At 44.0% G+C, this 23,014-nt stretch overlaps 1 protein-coding gene across 2 annotated transcripts in view; it reads left to right on the top strand.

Moving 5' to 3' along the window:
• DNER (delta/notch like EGF repeat containing) overlaps nt 1-23,014 on the top strand; it is a 322,224-nt gene that overhangs the window by 252,967 nt on the left and 46,243 nt on the right. The window contains exon 8 of one of the 2 annotated variants that reach the window (XM_045481582.1): nt 2,838-3,062. The exons of the other annotated variant lie outside the window; for it this stretch is intronic. Coding sequence (XP_045337538.1) covers nt 2,838-3,062 — 225 coding nt within the window. The remainder of the gene's footprint in view (nt 1-2,837; nt 3,063-23,014) is intronic. 2 annotated transcript variants of the gene reach the window in all.

The raw sequence follows: 23,014 nt of genomic DNA, 5'->3' as shown, positions 1-23,014 counted from the left end.
ATCGAAAACATGAGTCTTGGTTGTGTTTTTAGATCCCGACAGCTTCATTGGCCCATTGCTGATTTCTGTGCAGTGGAGCAAGTGGTAAGAGCTCAGGCGTTGAATCCCAGCTCTGCCCTCTACGAGCTACATAGACCTCCACAGGCTACTTTGTGTTTCTAATGTCTCATCATTGAGTAGAGTTACTAAGAGTTCTTTTATCATACAGTTAGGGCGGGCTTAGATGACATAATGCACGTAAAGGCTTAGAACCAACTGTGCACGTGAGCCCCCAGTGGATGTCATCTATTGTTATTATCACCATTTTTATTGAATTCATTTATTCCGCATTAGATCAGGAGCGGTTTTGGGAGTTTTGCTACATATCCTTTTAGAACTCACAACAACTTTATGAAGAACATAATTTCAGCTCTTTTCTGGCGGAGGCAGCAGGTTAGAGAGGTCAGGCTTGCCTTGGTCGCTGTTTGTCCTATGGCAATACGTATTAAGTATCTTCTTTTCAGTCAGAGTAAAATGGAACACGTCTCATGAAGGATGGAGTTATATTCCACTCTAGGCCATGAAGGGACTCCTTGGGGAGTTTAAGGGTTATTAAAACTGATGTAGTACATTTTTAATATGATCGCTAAAATTAAAAAAAAAAACTACTGGGAACTTTATAAAATGTTGAATAGTATTGGATTTTGAAAAAAAAAAAATTTCTATTCTGTTTGGAAAACTACCAGGTTGATTATGCCTATTTATGAGGGATGCTTCAGATAATTAAGTCTGGGAGCTATTTTTGTTTGTTTAATATATTCACCATGTCTTTAACGGTAACAACAGAAATTGCCAGCATTGCTAGGAGTTCTGCGTGAAGATGGGGAAATACAAACTTAAATGTAGACAAGAGAAGTTGAAGAGAATATTGGAATAAAAACTATTAGTAAAATTATTTAACTTTTGTTTCTAAAATTTGAACAACCTTCATTTAGTTTTCAAGCTGCTCTTAAACTGGTAGAGGAAGGCTAGGTTTTACTAAAGCATCGTCAAGTCTCTGCATGGACACACAAACCTACAGACCCACATATATGTACATATATTTTTTTAAATTGAGAAATACTGAAACATACATACAGAAAACAGAATAGAAATCACCCACATAATTAGCACATTTATTTTATTTATATATATTTTAAAGTTTATTAATTGGGGTGCCTGCGTAGCTCAGTCGGTTAAGCATCCGACTTCAGCTTAGGTCATGATATAGCAGTTCGTGGGTTCAAACCCCACGTCGGGCTCTGTGCTGACAGCTCAGAGCCCGGACCCTGCTTTGGATTCTGTGTCTCTCTCTCTCTCTCTGCCCCTCCCCTGCTCATGCTCTGTCTCTCAAAAATAAATAAACGTCAAAAAAAAAAGTTTATTTATTTTAGAAGGAGGGCATGAGTGTATGCGGGGAAGGAGCAAAGGGAGAGGGAGAGAGAATCCCAGGCTGGCTCCGCACTGTCAGCACAGAGCATGACTCGGCTTGAACTCACGAACCGTGAGATCATGACCTAAGTGGAAATCAAGAGTTGGATGCTCAACGACTAAAGCACCCAAGTGCCCCCACAATTAGCACGTTTAATATTTTTAAAAATGTTAATGCTTTATTAAGGTACAATTTAGATATCATAAATTTCATTCATCTTAAGTATACAACTCAATGCATTTTAGTAAATGTGTCACCGCAATGCGATATTGGAACATTTACATCAACCCCAAAGACTGCTCATGGCCAAAGTCAGTCCCTCTTCCCACCCAGCCCCAGGCAAGCACTGATCCGTTTTCTGTCTAGATTTGTTTTTTCTGGACATTTCTTATAAGTGGAGTCACACAATATGTGTTGGGTTTTTTTTTTAATGTTTATTTATTTTTGAGAGAGAGAGAGCATGTGAGCAAGCCTGGGGGTGGGGGCAGAGAGACAGAATCCCAAGCAGGCTCCACACTGCCAATGCAAAGCCCAAGCCAGGGCTCAGCCTCACAAACTGTGAGATCATGATCTGAGCCGAAATCAAGAGTCGGAAGCTCAACTGACCGAGCTGCCCAGGTGCCCCTTGCCCCTGTGTGTGTGTTTTTTTAACTGCTTTCTCTTAGCTGGTGTCATTTTTTGAGGTGCAGCCACACTGTAGCAAGAGTAGAAGCTTAGCTCCCTTTTACTGCTGAGTAATATCCCATTCTGTGGATACAACACAGCTTATCCATTATGGTAACCAGCTTGAAAAAAGGTGTATGTTCAAGAAACCGCTAACCGTGGCTGCTTCTAGAGAAAAGAATGGGGTGTGAGGGATATTGGTGGGATATTTTTTTCATTGTTTACTCTTTTATATGGGTTTAACTTTTTAAATTCAGAATTGTATCTTTTTTGAAGCAAAGCAAGGGATGTCTTTCCCCCAGCAATGTGTATGAAATAAGAGAAAGCCCTCCACTTACCCCAATCCCACTTTCCGGAAGGTAATCATCATTAATTTATGTTTGGCATCTTTCTAGACTCTACAGACACACACATACATATACACCTGTTTACTTGTAAATACTTTCATGTCCCCGTATGTCTGTACATCTAAGTAGTCCTGTGTCTTACATTTCAACAAACTGGAAACACGAGCTTAATGTTTTAACCCACAGTCCGCAAAGCTAAGAAAACCTGCCTTACCCGGGTCGTTGGGTGATCCGAACGCAGAAGCCGTTAAATGCATTGATCAGTTCACAGGGGGGGGAAAGTGAAGACGTATGGACCCGGTCTCCTAGCTATTCTGTGTGAACACAGTTTAATTTTTATTTTTTTAATCCTTCCCGGGGTCTGTGTTTTCCGGCAGGGTACTTCGGATCGGCCTGCGAAGAAAAGCTGGACCCGTGCGCCTCGTCACCGTGTCAGAACAACGGCACCTGCCACGCGGACGGCGTGCACTTCACCTGCAGTTGCAGCGCGGGCTTCACGGGGCCCACGTGCGCCCAGCTGGTGGACTTCTGTGCTCTCAGCCCCTGCGCGCACGGCACCTGCCGCAGCGTGGGCACCAGCTACAAATGCCTCTGTGACCCAGGTGGGTTCCCTCGTGCACCGCAGGTCTTTTCTGTCTCCAGTCTCAGACTTGTAACTCGTCGTTTGCATCCGAGCAGACGTTGGCTCGTCGAGCGCGTTCGCTTGGACGTGTAACTGAACGCCACTCGTTTATGACACACTTTCCCTTTAGGCTTATGGTTGGCAGGGCTCGTGTTTTTTTCTTTCTTTTTTTTTTTTTTTTTTTTTTGTTTTTTGTGTGTTTTTTTTCAGTTAATTGTTTTTATTTTTTTCATTTTTTAAATAGAATTTATTGTCACACTGGCTTCGATATAGCACCCAGTGCTCATCCCAACCAGTGCCCTCCAAAAAACACCCTCTCCCTCTTTGTGAGCAGTTCACAGGCATTGCGGAAAAGTAAGAAAATCCAAGTAAGCAAAATGAGGAAATTTAAAAACAGGCTTAATCTCATAACAGCTTAATTATTTTTTAACGATTTACTAGAGGTCACTCCAGAGCTTTTACTGGATTCTGTGTCATTTAATACTGTGTTCTTAGCTTAATGGAGAGTGTTTTTCCATCCTAATAGGCATAAAAAACAGGACGCAATCCATTTAGAATTTTCTCATCTATTTAAATTCTTACTCTGTGCACAGCGTGTGTCATGGGACCTGTGACGCCCTGTGCAAATGTGTGAAAATCCCATCATTTATTTTCCAAAGATCCTCTGCATTTGACTGATTTTTTATTATTGTACGTTTTGCTACTCCGAAGTCAGAGTGGGTCACCAGTCAAAATGTGTATCTGCACAACCTACCTGTGTGGTCTGGAAAGAACGCACGTGGGCAGCTCTTCTGTGTCCCTTCTCTCCTGCCTGCGTCTCCACACGTGCATGAGCTAGCCCTACAGAAGGCTTTGAAGTGTGATTCCTCTCACGGGCGCCTGGCCCGTCGGCGTGGCGGCCACTTCCCCGGTTTTGCTTGAGTCCTGGTTCTGCTCGTGCCTTCCACCCAGATGCCTGCTCCCTGTCACCCCGTTTCACCCGTCATCTTCTCCTGGGCTGAATCAGCTTTCCGCCCCCTAAAGTCCAACAGTCGGGGCACCTGGGTGGCTCAGTTGGTTAAGCACCTGCCTTCAGCTCAGGTCATGATCTCTCGGTCTGTGAGTTCGAGCCCCCCATCGGGCTCTGTGCTGACAGCTCAGAGCCTGGAGCCCGCTTCAGATTCTGTGTCTCCCTCTCTCTCTGCCCCTCCCTGGCTCGTATTCTGTCTCTCTCTTTCTGTCTCAACAATAAACATTTAAAAAAATTATGAAGTTCAACAGTCACCTTCAATATCACTTGTTTGGTCTTTAAAACATATTAATTGTCTTTGCACGTGTCTCTCTCCCCACTGGGGGTAGGAGGAAGTTATTTTATCAGTAACCTTGTAGCAGCCCCAAACCGCCATGTAGTGAGCATGAATCTTCCTAGGTTTTTGCTGTTTCACATGTCTGGTCCTTTCAGTGCCCTCCCTGCAAGGTAGATGGCGTCAAGCCACATCTATTAAATGCCTCCTGTTTGCTTCAGTCATATCCCGGTGGCCACATACCCAGAAGGGGACTGAATGCAGATTCCAACCCAGGGGCCGTGGCTCCACGCCCAGAACATGCTAGGGGCACATCTCATACTCATGAATCAATGCAAGGAATTAGTAGGAATTGCAACTAAGCATGGAGGGGGGTTGAAAAACCTTTCTCATGTAAACTTCTAGTCCTCTGGTTTTCTTTTAAAACATTTTTTTAATGTTTATTTATATTTGAGAGAGAGAGAGAGAGAGAGAGAGCGCCAGTGTGAGCAGGGGAGGGGCAAAGAGAGAGAGGGAGACACAGAATATGAAGCAGGCCCAGGCTCTGAGCTGTCAACACAGAAGCCCGATCCAAGACTCAAACTCATGAGCCATGAGATCATGACCTGAGCCCAAGTCGGACTCTTAACCGACTGAGCCACACAGGCTGCCCTAGTTCTCTGGTTTTCTAAGAAATCATGGGATTGACATTTTATGTGATGACATTATATATATATGATGATGTAAATAGGTAACGGAGAGAAAAACAGTACATATTTGGAGAGAGCAAAAGAGAGAAATATTGAGAGAGAGTGACTGATTTTAAATCGGCTCATGTAATTGTGAGAACTGGCAGGTTTTAAATCTTTAGTGCAAGCTGTCAGGCTGGACACTCAGGCAGGGTGTCTATGTTACAGCCTTCTCAAGAAACATCAGTCTGGGCATTTAGGCCTTCAGCTGGATCTATTGATCCAATTCTGATGATCCGATGATCCAATTCTCATCAACTGGATGAGACCCTCCAGCATCTTGGAGGGTAATCACTTGACTCAACGTCTGCTGCTTTTTAAAATACTAATCTCATCCAAAAAGTACCTTCACAGCAACTTTGTGTTTGACAAAATATTTGGGTGCTGTGGCTTAGCCAAGTTAACACGCGAAATTAACTATCACGGTAACATTTTTGGGTTTCCCATTAAGCGTTGAGGTGAAGAAGGTTCTCCACTTCTGTGGATGCCATGAGATGCCTTTTCTGTGCTTACATCTGTGCTGTCCTCTCAGAGCTCTGGTGGAAATGGGAATGGCTTTCCCAGTGGAGGGCCAGTTTTCTTCCACGTGCGTGGCAGTGTGTGTGTGCCGTGGAATGGGCCATGCCGAGGAGGAAGCCCGTGGTACCCTTGCCTGCTGGGAGTACAGAGCTCCGAGACCACTGGGCTTGCAAACAGAGCAAGCACCTGTTGTGCAGGGAAGAACAGTCTCACTCATGCCTTGACTCACGGGTGTGCTGCTCCCAGCCCTGAGCAGGTCAGAACACAGTCTGCAATTCCCCTCGCCAGCCAGCGGGAGCAGGATCTCTCCGTCAGGATCTTCCTCAGTAGTTCATTCCCAGTCTCCCGAGCATTCTGCTTCCTGCAGGGAAGGAAAAATCAAACATTACCAACCCAGAAACCAGCCTTGTTTTCCCCTCCTCTTCTCCTCAGACTTCCTTTCTTAATGATAATTAAATTTTCTACTTAGTTGGCTTACTTTTATGTTTGTTTGTTTATTTATTTATTCATTTGTTTATTGTTAGAGAGAGAGTGCAGGGTAGAGGGGCAGAAGGAGACAGAGAGAGAGAGAGAGAGAATCTTAAGCAGTTTCCATGCTCAGCATGGAGCCTGACACAGGGCTTGATCCCATGACCCTGGGATCATGACCTGAGCCAAAAATCAAGAGTTGGATGCTCAATCTACTGAGCCACCCAGGCTCTCCTAGTTGGCTTATTTGTCACACTTTAAATGGAATGTAGTTACTTAATGATAAATGCTACTTTGTGTGGCTTGATAGTATTAAAATGTTGTTTAATACTATGGGGTAGAGTTTATCAGCATGTAAGAGGGGGGCTTACATGGGTCCTAAATAGAAAATAGATTTCCTGGTCTTTTCTCTTTCCACACTGGGAAGTGAGAACCTGTCTGTGAGATCCCCTCCCATTGACTCTCAGCACAAGAAACTGACAGGACATCTCTGGGCCACAGTTTTTGTTTTTATGAATAGCATCTTAGATGCTCATCATCTCAGCTGCACTTTTTGTCACAGCCTAGGTGTGGACAAGTTGCCGACTGTGGTCTGCTGTGCGTGTGAGGGCATTAAACGAGAGGCATGCGGCACATTTCCTGGCATGGAGTAGCTAAGAGCTCTTCCCCTTTCTCTCCATCCGTGGACATTCCAGCATTTCCTCGTAAGCCGCGGAAGGGTGAAGTGTCTCCTGTTTAAATACCACTTTCTCCTCCTGCTTTCCACTCACACTTCCTTCATGGCCAGCTGGAGCATTTAGCTTGGTAATAGTGGATGTCTAGCCACTGAACGAAGAAGCATGTATTGCCTTCCATGGTTCCTTCAGTTATTAGGCGGTGTCCCCGGGGTAGAGCCTTGGAGTTCTGTCAGAGTGTTCTCTCATCGGACTTGGGAGACAAAACCGCTTTCAGAGGGTTTGCTTCCTCAGATCATTAGGTGACATTGTGTGAAATAAAAAAGGCATCTTAACATCTGGCAAGAATTTACATTTTAAGAGGTGAAAATGACAATTCTCTGAATGTGAAATTTTTAGTCTTAATCTTTTGGAGCATGTAATTGCTTTACCACTAGTTTGCATAATAGAAGAATCTCGTGAGAATAGGTGAAATTGGGTGTCTAGCTGAAAAGCGGCAATCCTGATCATCTTTATAGAGAGCAAACCGATCCCATTTCATAAAATGACAGCAGATTGAAATCATGTCAGGTTGATAATTAGTTCCCATCTGACAAAATGCCTTTTGGGTGACTGCAAATCAGACTTGCCAGGTGCTTTATTTTCAAACCTCATTTTTAGCTTATCAGGCGAGGGATTTCTGATGGGATTTTAATATTAAATAATAAAATGTCAGCGCGGAGTAATCACTGAAATATTATCTTGCGGTGACAATGTTAAGTGATAGGCCACACGTGCTCTAAAAAAAATTGCAAATTGAAATCTCCCGAAGACTGGAGAAGGTGAGAGCGTGGAGCCCTGCAAACACTGTAGCAGGTGCCATGGTGGAAGGAACTTGTCGGGGGGCGTGCTATTGTCCTTGCAGGTGGGAGCTGTGGGGTCTCATGTGTTCTCAGTGCAATGGTGGCATCTGGAGATGCCATTTGGATGGTGACCAACACTGGAAGGAATCCCTGGTTGGAGATGGTTTGCCTGAATTCATCAGTCTTGGCCCCTGTCTCATGAAATTGTGTTATTACTCTGACCTTGTTAGTTGAACTGAATTAACCGTGCCATTACAGAGTGTGCCTTAAGTTACTATTTAAGGAATTTAAAATATAAGGCATCAGAGGATTTTTACATGGAAAAAACCAGCTTTTTAAAAAAACATTTTAACGTTTATTTATTTTTAAGAGAGAGACACAGAGCACGAGCTGGGGAGGCGCAAAGAGAGAGGGAGACACAGGATCCAAAGCAGGCCCCAGGCTGTGAGCCGTCAGCACAGAGCCCGATGTGGGGCTCAAACCCACAAGCTGTGAGATCATGACCTGAGCCAAAGTTGGACGCTTAATCGACTGAGCCACCCAGGCGCCCCTCAAGTATCAGTTTTTATCTCGGATGCTAATTGACTGTCACAAATGAGACCGGGGACAACTTGCCAATCATGTATCTCTGCTGATTTTTCTCTACCAGAGGGTGGGTAACTCATTTAGATCATCCAGACTGTAAAAGAAAGAACGTTTAGACTTTTCTCCAAATAAAAATTTTTGAAGGAAATCATAGGAATTTCAGGTGCTGCTTTTCCTACTTTTTACAGATGCCTCACGTGTGGGCTGCATCTCTGTTCTCTGTGGCCCGAAAGACAGCTGGTGCTGCTCCCTCTAAAGTCACACTTGTCAGTATCAGCACTCTGATGGTGTCTTCCGGAAACACAGTCTAAGATAAGACTTACTGCCTAGGATGTTAATAGCAGCTCAATAGCAATAAAGAAAAAAAGAAGCACACCTACAAGATAGGAAGACATTTAGCTCGCTAATGAATGTGTAATTGCATTTAGATTCTTGGATAAGTGCAGTGGACAACTTTCATCTTTTGTGAACCAGGAAGCTTTATTTATTAGGTTCACTAAGATGAAGACAATTCTTGTGTTTAAGAAGCTCCAGGGGATTCCTGATCTACATATCACAGATTCCTGAGAATTATTGACTGTATACCTTATAGTATCTCCTTTCCCCACATCCCAACCCAGTGGGCCAGTACCGTGCCCTTCCTTTGTTATATCTCAAAATGTGATATCTGCCCTCAACGCTGGCATACCAACTAGGATCGTGTCTACCTAGCTAAGAGCTGTAGTAATGCTGCATAATCTGTACTCTTCCTAAGAAAAAAATTTAATTCTCTACATTGACATCGTGGTGATAGTAAGAAGAGAAGATGTCCCACTTACATCTGGGAGCTTGTCGGGCAATTACAGGTAGGCCTTCGAGGTGTTAGGAGCTGGCTGAGTGCTGTGCTCACAGCTGGGCCATTGTGTCTCCTGTTGGACACAGGCCCATAAATGGTCCCATGGAAACTGACGTCAGACGTGGTCACTAACAGGCCATGATAAAGTGAGACAGACCAGACCATTTCATAATTCTAAGTACAGACAAAACCAAAGCACCATGCAATCCACAAAATACCACAACTCCTCTTCTTTCACAGATAAATTGAGGCCAGCCATTTGTTTATTAATTACAGCTTTAGCCTTGACCTAGCTTGCCCTTGACATAGATAAGATTCATTGAGATACTCAAACATAGAACTGCTCCTGCTTTGTGACAGCACCCACTCTAGAGTGAATCCTCCCCAAATTGTCCTATTAGAGTTCAGATCCTGTAAGTAGCACCTAACCCCCTTTTATTGAGACACCTCATGGTTCCCCTGATGTGCGTTCTACCTTGCCGCAATGAATAATAGACCCAGCTTTTTCAGCTACAGGTGTGTCTTTGGTAGCCTTTAGTTGAAGAGCACTGACAGTGCTTAATTGACTGAAATGTTCAAAATATCAAAGGTTCAGTCGATCAAAGTTTTGTATTAACAACAGCTCAGTCAGAACTTCCTGGACAGAGAGATATTGTGGATTTATACATGGGGGGAAGGACACTATGGAACACAGGTTTTGGGGGGGGGGGTGTGGGACGGGGAGGAGAGGGGAAGTTCAGAGAACAGTAGATGCACTTGGCTGCAGAATAAGATGCACTAGGGACAGTAATGAGTGGTGAGGCTGAAGTGCTCACTGGGGCACACGGAAATCTAGACGCTGACTTTGGAACATGAAGACTTGCAGACATTTTGCATTGTATGCGAACTGACCTGCATTTTAGAAAGATTATTCTGATAGAATAGGGAGATCTCTGGGAAGAATGAGTAGTTCTAGGAAGAATGGGGAAGAAAGATTATTCTGGTAGAATTCGATATTACAGATAGAATTACAGTCCAGAAGGGCTGGTAAGACAGCAGGTGAGTCAGGAAGCTTAGGCAGGTGGAAATGAGGACTTAAACTTGTGGCTGTGGGAAGGAAAGATTGGACCTACAATCTAGTCGACAGGTTGACTCATCAGTGTTCGGATATCCGCCGAATGCAGGGAACAATGTTCTGAGTGGAGTCGAAGGTACCTCTCCGGCTTTAACTTGGGAAACTCAGAGTAATAGGGAGATGTGCAGAAGGAGCCTGTTTTGGTACACAGGCCAGCAAAGGTGGATGTGCTATTAGGGAGTTGTTACCTAAGCCTGGGACTGGGTGAAGAGACTGAAACGAGAGGAACGAGGATGGGCTCCGGGGGTATCGGCGCTAGAGAAAGTCAAGACAACTACTCCAACTGTTGGGGGTGGGGGAAGGGGGCAGTTGGGGGGTTGTGGGAGAATTTGCAGGGAGGGGGCTGAGGCATCGGCAGCAGAGGCTGGCGGAGGCATCACTGAGCTGGGAGGGACACCGGGTGAGCAGCTCACCTGGGGACATTAGTGGGGATGGGAGGAGAGGGCACTGCCCAGGGTGTGAGGAACGAGGCCATCGTGGGCCCAGGGAGAAACTGAGTTAGACTTGCCCACACCACAGGAGGCTGAGGAGCCTGCCCCAGTGGCGTCCACAGCTGTGGCCACGGCCATTCTTCGTCTCCATTTTGTTTTGATTTTAATTTGGGGGGCATTCAGGGAGAATTAGTGCTATTTGCCTTCTTTAGGCCGGTGCCCTGAGGGATCAATAGAAGGAGAGAAAAGGACACTAGTAACGAGTAAAGAGCACTTCACTGGTGGAGCATATGGAATTTTTATGAGATTTTTGACGTTAAAAATCTATTCACAAGGCTGCTTTTTAACCTCGCTTTACATGGCTAATCCATATGTGGGAAAGCGTTGATGAGCTGGCCTTTAATTATGGTGGATTTCTGTTCCTTCTGCTCCCACTGCTCCGCTTAAAATTCAAATAGCTGAGAGCTCATTCGTGGCTGAACTATTGTCGAAAAAGAATGAGATTTACCTACTGGCAGTAGGTTTTAGAATAGTCTGGGAGGACAGCAGTGTTTTACATCATCTGACCTGGAATGCAGGTTAGAAATGGCAGCTGATAACAGCTTGGTCACTAAGCAGTGCCTTTCCGAGGATGGCTCTATTTGAAGCAGTGCCAGCATGTAATTGCAGGAACTTCTCATAAAGTTCATGGCCATCGGGGTCAGATGGGGATGTACTTGAAACTATTCCGTAACTAAGCCACTGACTCTTATTTTATTTTGTGGTTGGGAGTTACTCTGATCCAATTGTTAGTATTTTGGGGCTTGCTGAGAGTCTGGGCATCTGAAAGGTAGAATTGAAAGTCGGCATCCTTGCCTCTCTTACCAGCTGTGATGGGAAGGGGCCTGGCTAAGAGTTGAGCAGAGCCGAATTCAAGCCCCAGCTTTGTCACTGAACAGTTGTGCAGTCGGTCTCTGTTGGCCTTAGTTTCCTCTTCGACAAAATGGGGATAAGCCACAAAGCTCAAATGAGGTGATGCATATGATCGTGCACTTTGAAATCTGTAAAACAATGAAGCAGCCATGAAAATGTCAGCTAGGCCTTTTTCTGGGGATGATTGGTGAGGAATTATTAAATCTGTGCTGGAATTCTTTTCATATGAAGTTCAAGGCTAGAGTTGGAGTAGACGTGGGATCCGTCTTCATGGCCATAGTGGATACAGGTCCACTTATAGGATTCAGTGATTGCTTGTGGCCTTGGCTCTCGGTGGCTGTGGTGATAAACATTTAAGTGTCCGGTGCTGGGCAGAGCTCTTTAAGTGGAATGGTCACTTGGATCCCATAGTCCTTAAGTAGTGGGACCATGGTGGTTGTCATTTCTGGGCCCGAGATGACAGAGCTAGTTAAGGATAGAGCTGGGGTTGAATCTGGGCAAGTGGGATCCAGACCCCAGGAAATGGGGTCAAAGTCTGTGGCTTTGACTCACCACTGGTACCTAAGGACTGAACAGTGAAATATTTTAACCAGATTTTCTAAGCGGTAGTTGTCTTAATAGCTACCTCAAAAGAACACATAAAGTTGGGATTCATCAGGGCGTTGATTCAGCTATACTGATCCAGGCAACGCCCTTTACCCAGGTGGCTTTGCCTAAGTAGCTCCCATCTGTGAGAATCGCCTGCATCCAGACTCTGCGCCCATCACTTGACAAACATTCTCTCTTACTTAACCTCAGGTCGTAGCATGCCTATTTTTTAATTCAAGGATGAGGAAATCGAGGCAGGGAGAGTAAACAACAGGTGGGAGGGGTCACAGAGCCACAGATTTAACTGGGTTTACCTAAGCACTGAAGCTCTTGACTGATAGGTAGACTCTCAGCAGAGGCCTACTTGTGGTCCCCCAAGTTGTGTGTGAACCTGGGCAGTCACCGACATCTGTGCCAGTCACAAGAAGTTTCCAGACCCCGCTCGTCCCAGGACAGCTCCTGAGATAAGGCCTGGAAAGCGTCCTTGGCTGTGGTCTAGTGAGTGGCTCTTGACCACTAGTCCCTTACTTTCTAGCACAGAGAAGCACAGTTCTGGCTTTCAGAAAAGTGACCTGCTTGTGGATAGTTGGGCCCCTTCTGCTTTTGATACCCTGAAGGTTCAGCTGTTTTGAAAACAATGCCAAGGGCTCCTTGGGACGGAAACTTGTGACTGCATCTCACCTGATGTCTGCTGGCTGCACTTATTTAAAGAAACTGCTCTCTTGTGACTCATATGAGAAATGCAGACATGCCATGTGACAAATGTGTCACCCTTCAGCATAGGGGACCTCTCTTGATTGGTGCTTCTCACTCCCGGACTCTCCAGTGCCTAGGAGCAATTTCACCTTTTTTCTTCCCACCAGAATCTGAAAGTCTCTTACATTGATTGTTGTAGGCCATGGAGGCCTTGGATGCTGTTTCTTTTCACCCGGCTCTGGTAATGTCCCTGGAATGTTCTTTCCTCTTCATATTTGGTTTTGGTTTTTAGTTCTTTGCCTCGAGAGAGCTCGGATGTCCTACCTTCCAGTGTCACTCCTTCCCATGGGAGTGGTTCAGTGGCATTGGCCTGTTGTCCCTCTCAGTAGTGTAGGATCAGCTAGGCTTCAGATCCCCAGGGCTGGTGACCCTGTGACAACGTGCTGTTGTAGGTGATGTCGGAGATGTACGGTGACTGATGGCGGCCTGCGTCCTGAATCCCAGATACACAGCCCGAAAGGAGACCGAAAACCTACGCTTTCTTGTGGTCTTTCAGTCTTCACTGTGCTTTTAAATTCTTTATTGATTTGAATTTGTACACAAAGCTGCGGACAATGCACTGCATTTCTTCCATTAGTTTTCTATCACAGTCATTAATTTTCAACGTAAGGGCACACGATGAAAGTTGCTGCATATGCCGGGTGCTTTTACAGAATTGCTTCAGTTTTAATGAAGATTCAGAGCCCTTAGGTTTGCCTGCAGCAGAATGATACATAACCTGTTTTTCAGTCCAGCACTTTGTCAACTCAGAGCACTTGCTGATTTTGCAGAGCAGTGTGTCCTGTCCCGGGTCACCGGGGGCTTCCTTACGTGGTGTCACAGTGCTCCCATTGGCTTTATAGGAGTTGCCTACAGAGATCATTAGCTGTTTGGGCTGAAATCTTAATGCAATGTTCATGATGATTATCAGGACCATGTTTCATTTTTTTCAGTACCAGATGGTTTTATGATCTAGATCAGAGTGAATGTCCAGGGTTTAATTCATTAGTAAAAGTATACCTTTTAGATTGGATAAGCCCAACTGAAAACAAGCGTGGCCTAAGGAATATGGACAGCCTCGTGGTCTGATTTTGGGACAGTTTTCCTTCATCCATTACCTCCCCAAAATACCTTTTCTAATAGTTCCCTGATGCCTAAAATTTTAGGTGTGTGGTTTTATTCCTTTAAGTTAGGCAATGTCTCTGCTAATTAAACCTCTGTATTAGTTAGTTACTGCTGCATAACAAAACATTCCAAAATCTGGTAACTTAATACAGTCTTTTATTGCCTGTGATTCTGTGGTTGATAATTTGGGCAGGGCTTAGCTGGGACGTCTCTTCTCTGCTCCACGTTGTGTTAGGTGTGCTCACTCATGCTTTTGTGGTTGTCCAGAAAGTTAGCCAGAGACTGGCCAGTCCTGGACGACCTCATGCACATGTCTGGTACTTGGCTGGAATGATGGGGAGCATCTGGGCTACATGTTGCTCATCATCCAGCAGACCAGTCTAGGCTTCTTCACATGGCAGCAGGGTTCCAAAAGCAGCAAGGGAGGACAGACACATTTTCAACGCACATTTTCAGAAGTTTCTTCTTCTGTTATGTTTGCTAACATCTCACTGGTGGAATATGTCATAGAGCCAGGTCTGTACCTACAGAGAATTTGTGGCCACCATTTTTTTTTTCTTTTTGTAATCTACCATAATCTTAAACCTAAATATCTGAGGAATGTGCATGAGTTTAATATATAAGAATAGATTTGAGGAGAAAGATAGTTGAAAGACAAAAAAAAGTGTGTAGTTATGATTGAGTGAACGAGATGAGGTCCCACTGAACTTGTCTGCCCCAGGAATAAGGAATATCTTGGAGACAACTGCTTTCCCTATATCATAGTTTCTTCATAGTTCTGTGTGGATTGAGCCTCATCTGTCCTTTATTTCAAGGAAGTCTCATGTTCTATGTACATTATTCATACACATACTCAACTAGGATCTACACTTTTGATTTTTCACTGCTTTATAACTTCTTTATTGAATCAATTCCCTATTTTTAGGCATCCTTAGTGATCCCTTAGTAGAGGCAACAGGAACAGAACTCAACATTTACTCAAATAATCCCAGTTCCCGCTCCAGTTCATTTGAATTTATAAATTGTCTTTGCAATCCAGTTGCCTCAAGGTACAGTAGTTCTGGTGGTTAATTTCCTCCATGAAGTTCTTTTTCTTCCCCCTTAATTAATAACTATATTTTATGTGTTTCTGTTTCTTATTTTGAATTTATTTTTATTTTTGTTTTTATTATTTATTTTAAGAGTGAGAGAGAGACAGAGAGAGAGAGAGCGAGAGAGCAAGAGAGTAGGGGAAGGGCAGAGAGAGAGGGAGACAGAGAATCCCAAGCAGGCTCCTCACTGTCAGCACAGAGCCCCATGTGGTGCTTGAGCTCAGAAACCATGAGATCATGATCTGAGCCGAAATCAAGAGTTGGACACTTAACTGACGGAGCCACCCAGACACCCCTCTTGTTTTGAATTTCTAATGTGAAGAAAATACAAGGGATAATATACAAAACTGTGTAGCCATTAACACACTTTTTTAAGTTTTCATTTAACTTCTAGTTAGTGAACCTACAGTGTAATATTAGTTTCAGGTGTACCATATAGTGATTCATCGCTTCCATACAATAGTCGGTGTTCATCATGACAAGTGCACTCCTTAATCCCCATCGCCTGTTTCCCCCATCCCCCACTGACCACCTTCTGGGAACTATCCGTTCTCTAGAGTTAAGAATCTGTTCTTTCGGGGCGCCTGGGTGGCGCAGTCGGTTGGGCGTCCGACTTCAGCCAGGTCACGATCTCGCGGTCCGTGAGTTCGAGCCCCGCGTCAGGCTCTGGGCTGATGGCTCAGAGCCTGGAGCCTGTTTCCGATTCTGTGTCTCCCTCTCTCTCTGCCCCTCCCCCGTTCATGCTCTGTCTCTCTCTGTCCCAAAAATAAATAAACGTTGAAAAAAAAAATTGAAATAAAAAGAATCTGTTCTTTCTTGGCCTCTTTCTCTCTTTTTTGCCCCTTTGCTTATTTGTTTTGTTTCTTAAATTCCACATATGAGTGAAATCATATGGTATTTGTCTTTCTCTGACCGACTTACTTCACTTAGCCTCATCCTATGTAGTTCCATCCACGTTGTTACACATGGCAAGATTTCATTCTTTTTTATGGCTGAATAATATTTCATTGTATATATCACAGCCGCTTTATCCATTCATCAGTCGGTGGATACTTGGGCTGTTTCCGTACAGAAATTGGCTGTCATAGATAATGCTGCTACAAACACAGGGGTGCATATATCCCTTTGAGTTAGTAATTTTGCATTCTTTGGATAAATATCTGGTAGTGCAATTGCTGGGTCATAGGGTAGTTCTATTTTTAACTTTTTGAGGAACCTCCATACAGTTTTCCAGAGTGGCTGCACCAGTTTACGTTCCCGTCAACAGTGCACGAGGGTTCCCCTTCTCCACGTCTTCTCCAACACCTGTTGTTTCTTGTGTTGTTGATTTTAGCAGTTCTGACAGTGTATTTACTTTAGAATAACAGTGACTGAGGAGGAGGTTGGAGGATTGCTTTGCATTGTGCCTTCCATGAGAAGGAAAGCAGATATACCTAGGGAAAAAAAAACTACCTTTGCACTGTGGAGTCCATGCACCAGAATTTTCTGGAATGGTCTTTATCACAGTGTTTTGTTTTCCCACACACAAGTCCTTTGGTACTAAACTGTGTGTCCAGGGGGTCCCTCTTATCATTGGAAACAGCCTAACTTTGTCAGATCATGTTTCTCAATTTTTGGTGTGTAAAAATTATTGTAGATTGTCTGCCATTTTTATTCTTCTTTTTGATTAAAAAAATTTTCCCCAGATTTTTTTTTGGATATGACTGCCATATAACATTGTGGAAATTGAGGATGTACAGTGTGTTTATTTGATACGCTTACATGATATTGCTAAACGATTACTTCCATAGCAAAGTTAACAGCATCACATCACCTACTTACTAGTTCTTACTTGTGGCAAGAACATTTAAGATCCTGCTTTCTTAACAACTTTCAAGTATGTAGTACAGTATTATTAAATAATCACCCTGCTGTACATTAGACCCCAGAACTCTTTGCACCCTTTAGCCTGTGTCTCCTTAGCCCCAGGAAACCACCCTTCTATTCTCTGTTTCTATAAGTGCTGTCTGCCATTTTCTGATGGTATTCCCTTAGCTAAAACGATATTTCCATGGGTTTAAGAACCTGGATCAGAGGCGTGGGGAGAATTTCACTCACTAATCTGAATTTAGGCTTGCTTCTCCACATTCTGATTGGGGGTGTATGACTCCCAGTCCTACAAGGAGAAAAAATGTTGGCCACTTCTATACCCTTGTTACCTTCTCTCATTCTGGCCTTTCTTTTCAAATTTGGCACCTGCTGTCAGCGTGGGATTCCTTTGTATTGCTTTATTCCCTTAAGCAAATCGGAGAGGAGTATAGTTTCCATTTAGTCTATGCACCTGTGGTTGGTAGGTCATCCGACCACGTTTCACTATTGTTTATTTATATGCCTATGACTGGTACATGTTCTGACTGTGTGTTTTGTCATTGTATTTGATATGCCGAGGGAAAGCCATAGAGATTAAATATTACTGTGCTGTATCTAGCACCTGCCATAGATAACTCCTACCACTTCCCTGCCCTTTTGAGAATCAGAAGTTGTAGGAGATGTACGCTTTGCTATTGTATAGCTCAGTGGGTCTCAGACTTCAGTGTGCATTAGAATCACAAAGAGGGCTTCTTAAATCAGAGTTCTGGGCTCCGCCCGCAGAGTTTGAGTCAGCAGGTCTTGGTTGGGGCCTGAGAGCTTGCATTTCCGACGAGTTTCTAAGGGATGCTGATGATGCTGGTCTTGGAGCCACATGACAAGAATCACTGGTATAGTGTGATGAATAGACACAAGCCCCTTTGAGGGCGAATACCTCCAAAGAATATTCAGTGATAATTGAGTAAGTGAATTAAAATCAAATTTAAGCAATAGTTTGTGAAATAAATTTAAAAGAATGAAACATTCAGAAAACTTTCCTGTGCTTTAACGTTTAAAAATTCTTCTTTTAAGGATGCCTGAGTGGCTCAGTCTGTGAAGCATCTGACTTCAGCTCAGGTCATGATCTCACGGTTCATGGCTTTATGAGTTCAAGCCCCACATCAGGCTCTCTGCTGTCAGTGCAGAGCCCGCTTCAGATCCTGTTTCCCTCTCTCTCTACTCCTGCCCCACTTGCACTCCCTGTCTCTTTCAAAATAAATAAACGTGAAAAAAAAACCTCTTTGTTAATATACATACTTGCATGAAAATAATCATCTAAGATTTATTTTCTCTCCAAAGTACTGCAATAGAACCTTAATCTTTGCACGCTAACACTTAACCTCTTGCCTGTTCAGGGCCCTGTGTCAGTCTGGATGCATTCCATACCAAACAACCTCTAGAATGTGAGGCTTTTGAACCTACCTTTTTTTCCTTTCTTTTTAAAAAATGTTTATTTATTTGGAGAGAGAGAGGAGAGAGAGAGAGCACGCGTGAGTGGGGAAGGGCAGAGAAAGGGGGGGGGGAGAGAGAGAGAGAGAAGCCCAAGAAGCTTCTATGTTGTCAGTGTAGAGCCCATGGCGGGTCTCAATTCCATGACCTTGCAATCATGACCTGAGCTGAAATCAAGGGTCAGAAGCTTAACCAATTGAGCCACCTAGACGCCACCTACCTTTGCTTTACTAAATCTTTTCATCGTTATCGTCATCTCAAATGTAAACCACGCCATTTCCAAATGTATTTATAAATATACTAGTTAAATAAAATAAAACATTTTACTTGTTTTTAAGGAAACATATACCACAATAATCTTTAAAATCAAAGTTATAAAATATTGTCATTATACTTAGTCTTGAATCAGCGCTTTAATCATAGTGTTGTAAGAATTTGTGTTTATTTTTAATTACAATTTTTTAAGTTCTTATTTATTTATTTTGAAAGAGAGCGAGCAGAGGAGGGGTAGAGAGAGAGAGAATCCCAAGCAGGCTCTGCACTATCAGCTCAGAAACTGACACAGGGCTTGAGCTCATGAACTGTGAGATCAAGACCCAGGCCGAAATGAAGGATCAGATGCTTAACCAACTGAGCCACTCAGGCGCCCCTCTAAGAATTTGCATTTAAAAAAATACTTTCTCTAGGGAGTCAGTGAAAAAAACAGACCCCTTTAGAATCAATCATTTTAACTGTAGCTACCACGTGTTTAGAGGACCTACCGGTGAGTTTGTTTGTAAGCTGTAAAGAAATATATGAATGTTAAGCTTTATTATTAAAGGAAACGATATTTCTTCTTTATGTATTTGCGTGCCCTTGTGTGTGTGTTTTCCTTTTGTAAAACACTTTTTTATGTCTCCTCCATTGTTGAACTCCCAAGTAACTTGTTTCTCTTCTGTCAGCTGGCATAGAGCATAGGTAGAATCCACCCTCTAGTGGTCAAAAACATCATGGGGAGAAAAAGACATTTATAAAGACAAACCATTACAAAGAGATTGATTTTTTTCTTGGGACTAGTCTGTGACCTAGTTCCAAAGGCAAATCCAAGAGAAGGCTCCTAGAAATGTTTAGACAACATAGAAAAATCCCCAAAATGATAGATAGGTTTAAGCCTTGTTTTACAAGTGTTTCTGTTTCAGCAGGCTGTCTGTGGAGTTCTTGAACCCTGAGCTTCATCATCTATAACATATTCTTTCATTTGTCCTTACATTTGTTTTTTGGAGGAGAATGCTAACTATTTGTAAGGACGGAACTCAGAACAGTGGGTGGTTTGCTTTTCTAGCATATGTGTAAGATTTTTTTCCCTTCCAATGTGAATTGATGATTTGCACTCTATTAATAAATATAGAGATGTTTCAGAATTTTTAACATCTCCAAAGGTTTTCTTTTTTACATGTTAAAAGATGCAGTTCTCCTTATAAAAAAGGTTTTTTGGGGGGGCTCCTGGGTGGCTCAGTCAGTTAAGTGTCTGACTTCGGCTCAGGTCATGATCTCGCAGTCCATGAGTTCAAGCCCCGCAATGGGCTCTGTGCTAACAGCTCAGAGCCCGGAGCCTATTTTGGATTCTGTGTCTCCCTCTCTTTCTACCCCTCCCCTGCTCTCCCTCTCTCTCTCTCAAAAATAAATAAACATTAAAAAAATTTTTTTAAGTTTTTTTTTTTTTTTAAATAGCAGTGTACCTTATTGTGATGGTTGTTAAATGGCCTTAAAATGTCTTCTCTTCCAGTAAGACTAGATCTTTTCCCTTCATGCACCCCTCCACCTAAAAACTACCCTTAGTGAGGTCAGCCTTTTCTTAATGTTACCAGTTATCTTCTGCCCAAATCACTGTGGACACAGAGCATGAGCATCGTTTCCCTCGGGAATCAGCAACACGACTTCGAGTTGTGATAATACAAATAAAATACCTATAAAAGCATCTCTGACACTTTCTTCTTGTGTTACACAAGTAACATATTTTCAGTGTAGAAAATTAGGAAGTGGAAATATGCACATTTAAAATATGAAAAGCATCCTTTAAATTCACTGCTTGACAAAAACTACTGTCAATTTCAGGATACATTTCCCCAGGCGTTTTTTTTTTTAATTATTCCAAATCAGACATTTGCCAAGGAAAGAACTCTTGTTGTAAATTATTTATGCAAAGGTGAGTTTGCCCTGTGAGTCCGTCTTCTTAGCAAATTCCATGCCCGCAGTGTGATTGAGCATCTTCTCTATTTCACCGACCTGGGCGCTAAGGAAAAGAGAGAATGGACAGTTGTTAAAGAGAAAATACAGAATTTGGGATCAAAGTTTGAGCCGTGAGTCAAGGTTTTACCTCCAGCAGGAAACTGGATCCAGCACAGAGAGTGTCAGGGGATAAGGCTGAGAAAAGGCTTAAAGGAGTAGGTTTTGAAAAAGTCAAATGTCATCAGACTCTGTTTCATATTAGAAAAGCCCAGGTATTTGAGCTTCTGACTGGTGAAGCCTGGGCTCAGGCATCTGTGCAAGGGCAGAGCCGGCACTCTTTTGTGTTTTTCCAGTAAGCGGGCTTTGTTGCCACGGGAAGCGGCGATTCAGGAGAATGGTACCCTCCAGCGTTATGATGTTTAGTGCCTCTGTTGCATATTCTAGGTGGGCACCTATTTCAGAATTCTAGCACCTTCGTTGTCTTTTAAAATCAGGTTTGCTCCGTGCTCCGCGGACCAGAGGGACACATGCCACAGTGGTTACACAGTGGGTGTGTATTATATGCCGGGCACTGTGTTGGATGCTTTCCTCCTGTTACCAGGCACTCCCGTGAAAGGCCAAGTGCATGTCCTCCTGGAGATGGGGCAGGGGCCCTCCTTTTATAATGACTTCAGTGACTTTGGTTGCCACAGGCGCCCATGGATTACCTTGATGGAAGATGTCACACGCTGGCATTGAGCCAGTGACACCTGGATGGCCCAGAGCTCCCTACCTGTAAACACGTAACACTGGGTGGCAAGAAGAGGCTAGTGGAAGGAGAACGGTGTCAAATGCACTTTATGTGAGTAAAAGATAACTGGAGAGGTGAAAATCCTACAGTCTCTTCTCTCACATGTTCAAATCACTTCCGCCTCCAATGCTCCACCGTCTCGATGGCTCCTGAAGAGCCCTGCCCGTGGTCAGGCGGTTGGTTACACCAGGTGGCGATGTGGCTCCACAGGGGACCCATGACTTCTGTAGTAATTCCAACCAGTTTCTCTTTCTCTCTGTCTTTTTCGGTATTCTTTCTCTGTGCCTTTCCCCCAGTCCCCCGCCCCCCATCTCCCCCTTGGTATTCTGGATCCCTGTCTTCCTCTTTGGCTCTCCCTTCTGGTCCCACACCTCCTTCTTGTTCTGCTCTCCCTCTCTCTCTGCTTTCTCCCTCCCCCAACTTATGTCTTTGGACCCCAAACCCTTCTTTTTTTAGCTATCACATAATAGATCCCCTCCGTACCTAGTTCAGTCCTTGTCAATGTGGTCAGACTTCATATTGTCATTGAAATGAGTGTTCTTTCTCCGAATTGCTTCTGTTTCCCTTGGGAGAAACTGCTGATTCCTTCTGTTCAGTTAAGATCTACTTCCAGAAAGTGGTTTTCTGCGCCTTTCCACCCCATCCCCTATACCACCGCCACTGTATTAATGAGATTCTATTGTATTGGAAAGTGCCTCGAACAGAAACTGGCCCCTGAAAGGGGGTTCAATAAATGTCAGTTCCCTCGTTCCTTCCAGAAGGAATCTCAGCGTCTCTAAATAAGACAGGGCAGGACCCTGGGACTCCCTTTCATCCTCACTCTCTTTGCCACCCTCCACATGCAACTTCTTACAAGTGTTGCTGTTTTACTTTGTAAATGGCTCTTGACATTTATTCTCTAGCTGGCCCTGCCACCACCCTCCTCCTGGCCATGTTTTCCCTGGGTCTGTTGCCATACCTCTTAACTGATTTCTCCACATTCATTCTTGTGGGTCTTTCCCTTCATACTCCGAAAGAGTAATCTTTCTGAAAGGCAAATCTGACTTGTCATCCCCTGGCTCCCACTCCACTGAAGGTGTCACCTGGTGCCTGCCTGTCTCTCATTTCTTCTCTGCCCTCTGCTCTTCAGTAGACCGCAGCCCATCTCTGGAATGGGCCAGAGGCTGGGTCCCCTCACCATGAGACTTCTGCACTCTCTGCCTGTCCTGCCTTGAATTTTCCCTGGGTGCGTCTCCCACCTTTTTGATACATGCGCACAACCCACCTCTCAGCTCACTGTCCTTCCTCAGGGAAGCCTCTCTGGAACTCCGTCAAGGTCAGCTCCCCTGCTTCTCCTTCCCCCGCCACCCTAGACCCCCACCTTGCTCGCATTCACCCAGTTACGGTTTCACATTTGCTCGGATCATTGTTTGGTATCTGTCTCCTTTAAATGCCCCTAGTAGAAGTATTATGTCCATTTTCACACCGTGCCTGGCACCCAGGAAGCATTTAATCACTGTATGTTGCATTAAAGAATGAATCAACAAAAGAGGCAAACAGGAGACCGAGAACATGACCATCCTTCGCCCAATGACGGTGGAAGGCAGCGGCAGCCTAGAGGGACAAGGAAGACAGACTCACTGCGTGAACTGTTAGGATATGACATATAGCCGGCTCTCTGTTATCTGC

Source organism: Leopardus geoffroyi, chromosome C1, assembly GCF_018350155.1.
Source record: "Leopardus geoffroyi isolate Oge1 chromosome C1, O.geoffroyi_Oge1_pat1.0, whole genome shotgun sequence".
Classification (NCBI taxonomy): domain Eukaryota; kingdom Metazoa; phylum Chordata; class Mammalia; order Carnivora; family Felidae; genus Leopardus; species Leopardus geoffroyi.
This window is presented reverse-complemented; position numbering and strand designations above follow the sequence as displayed.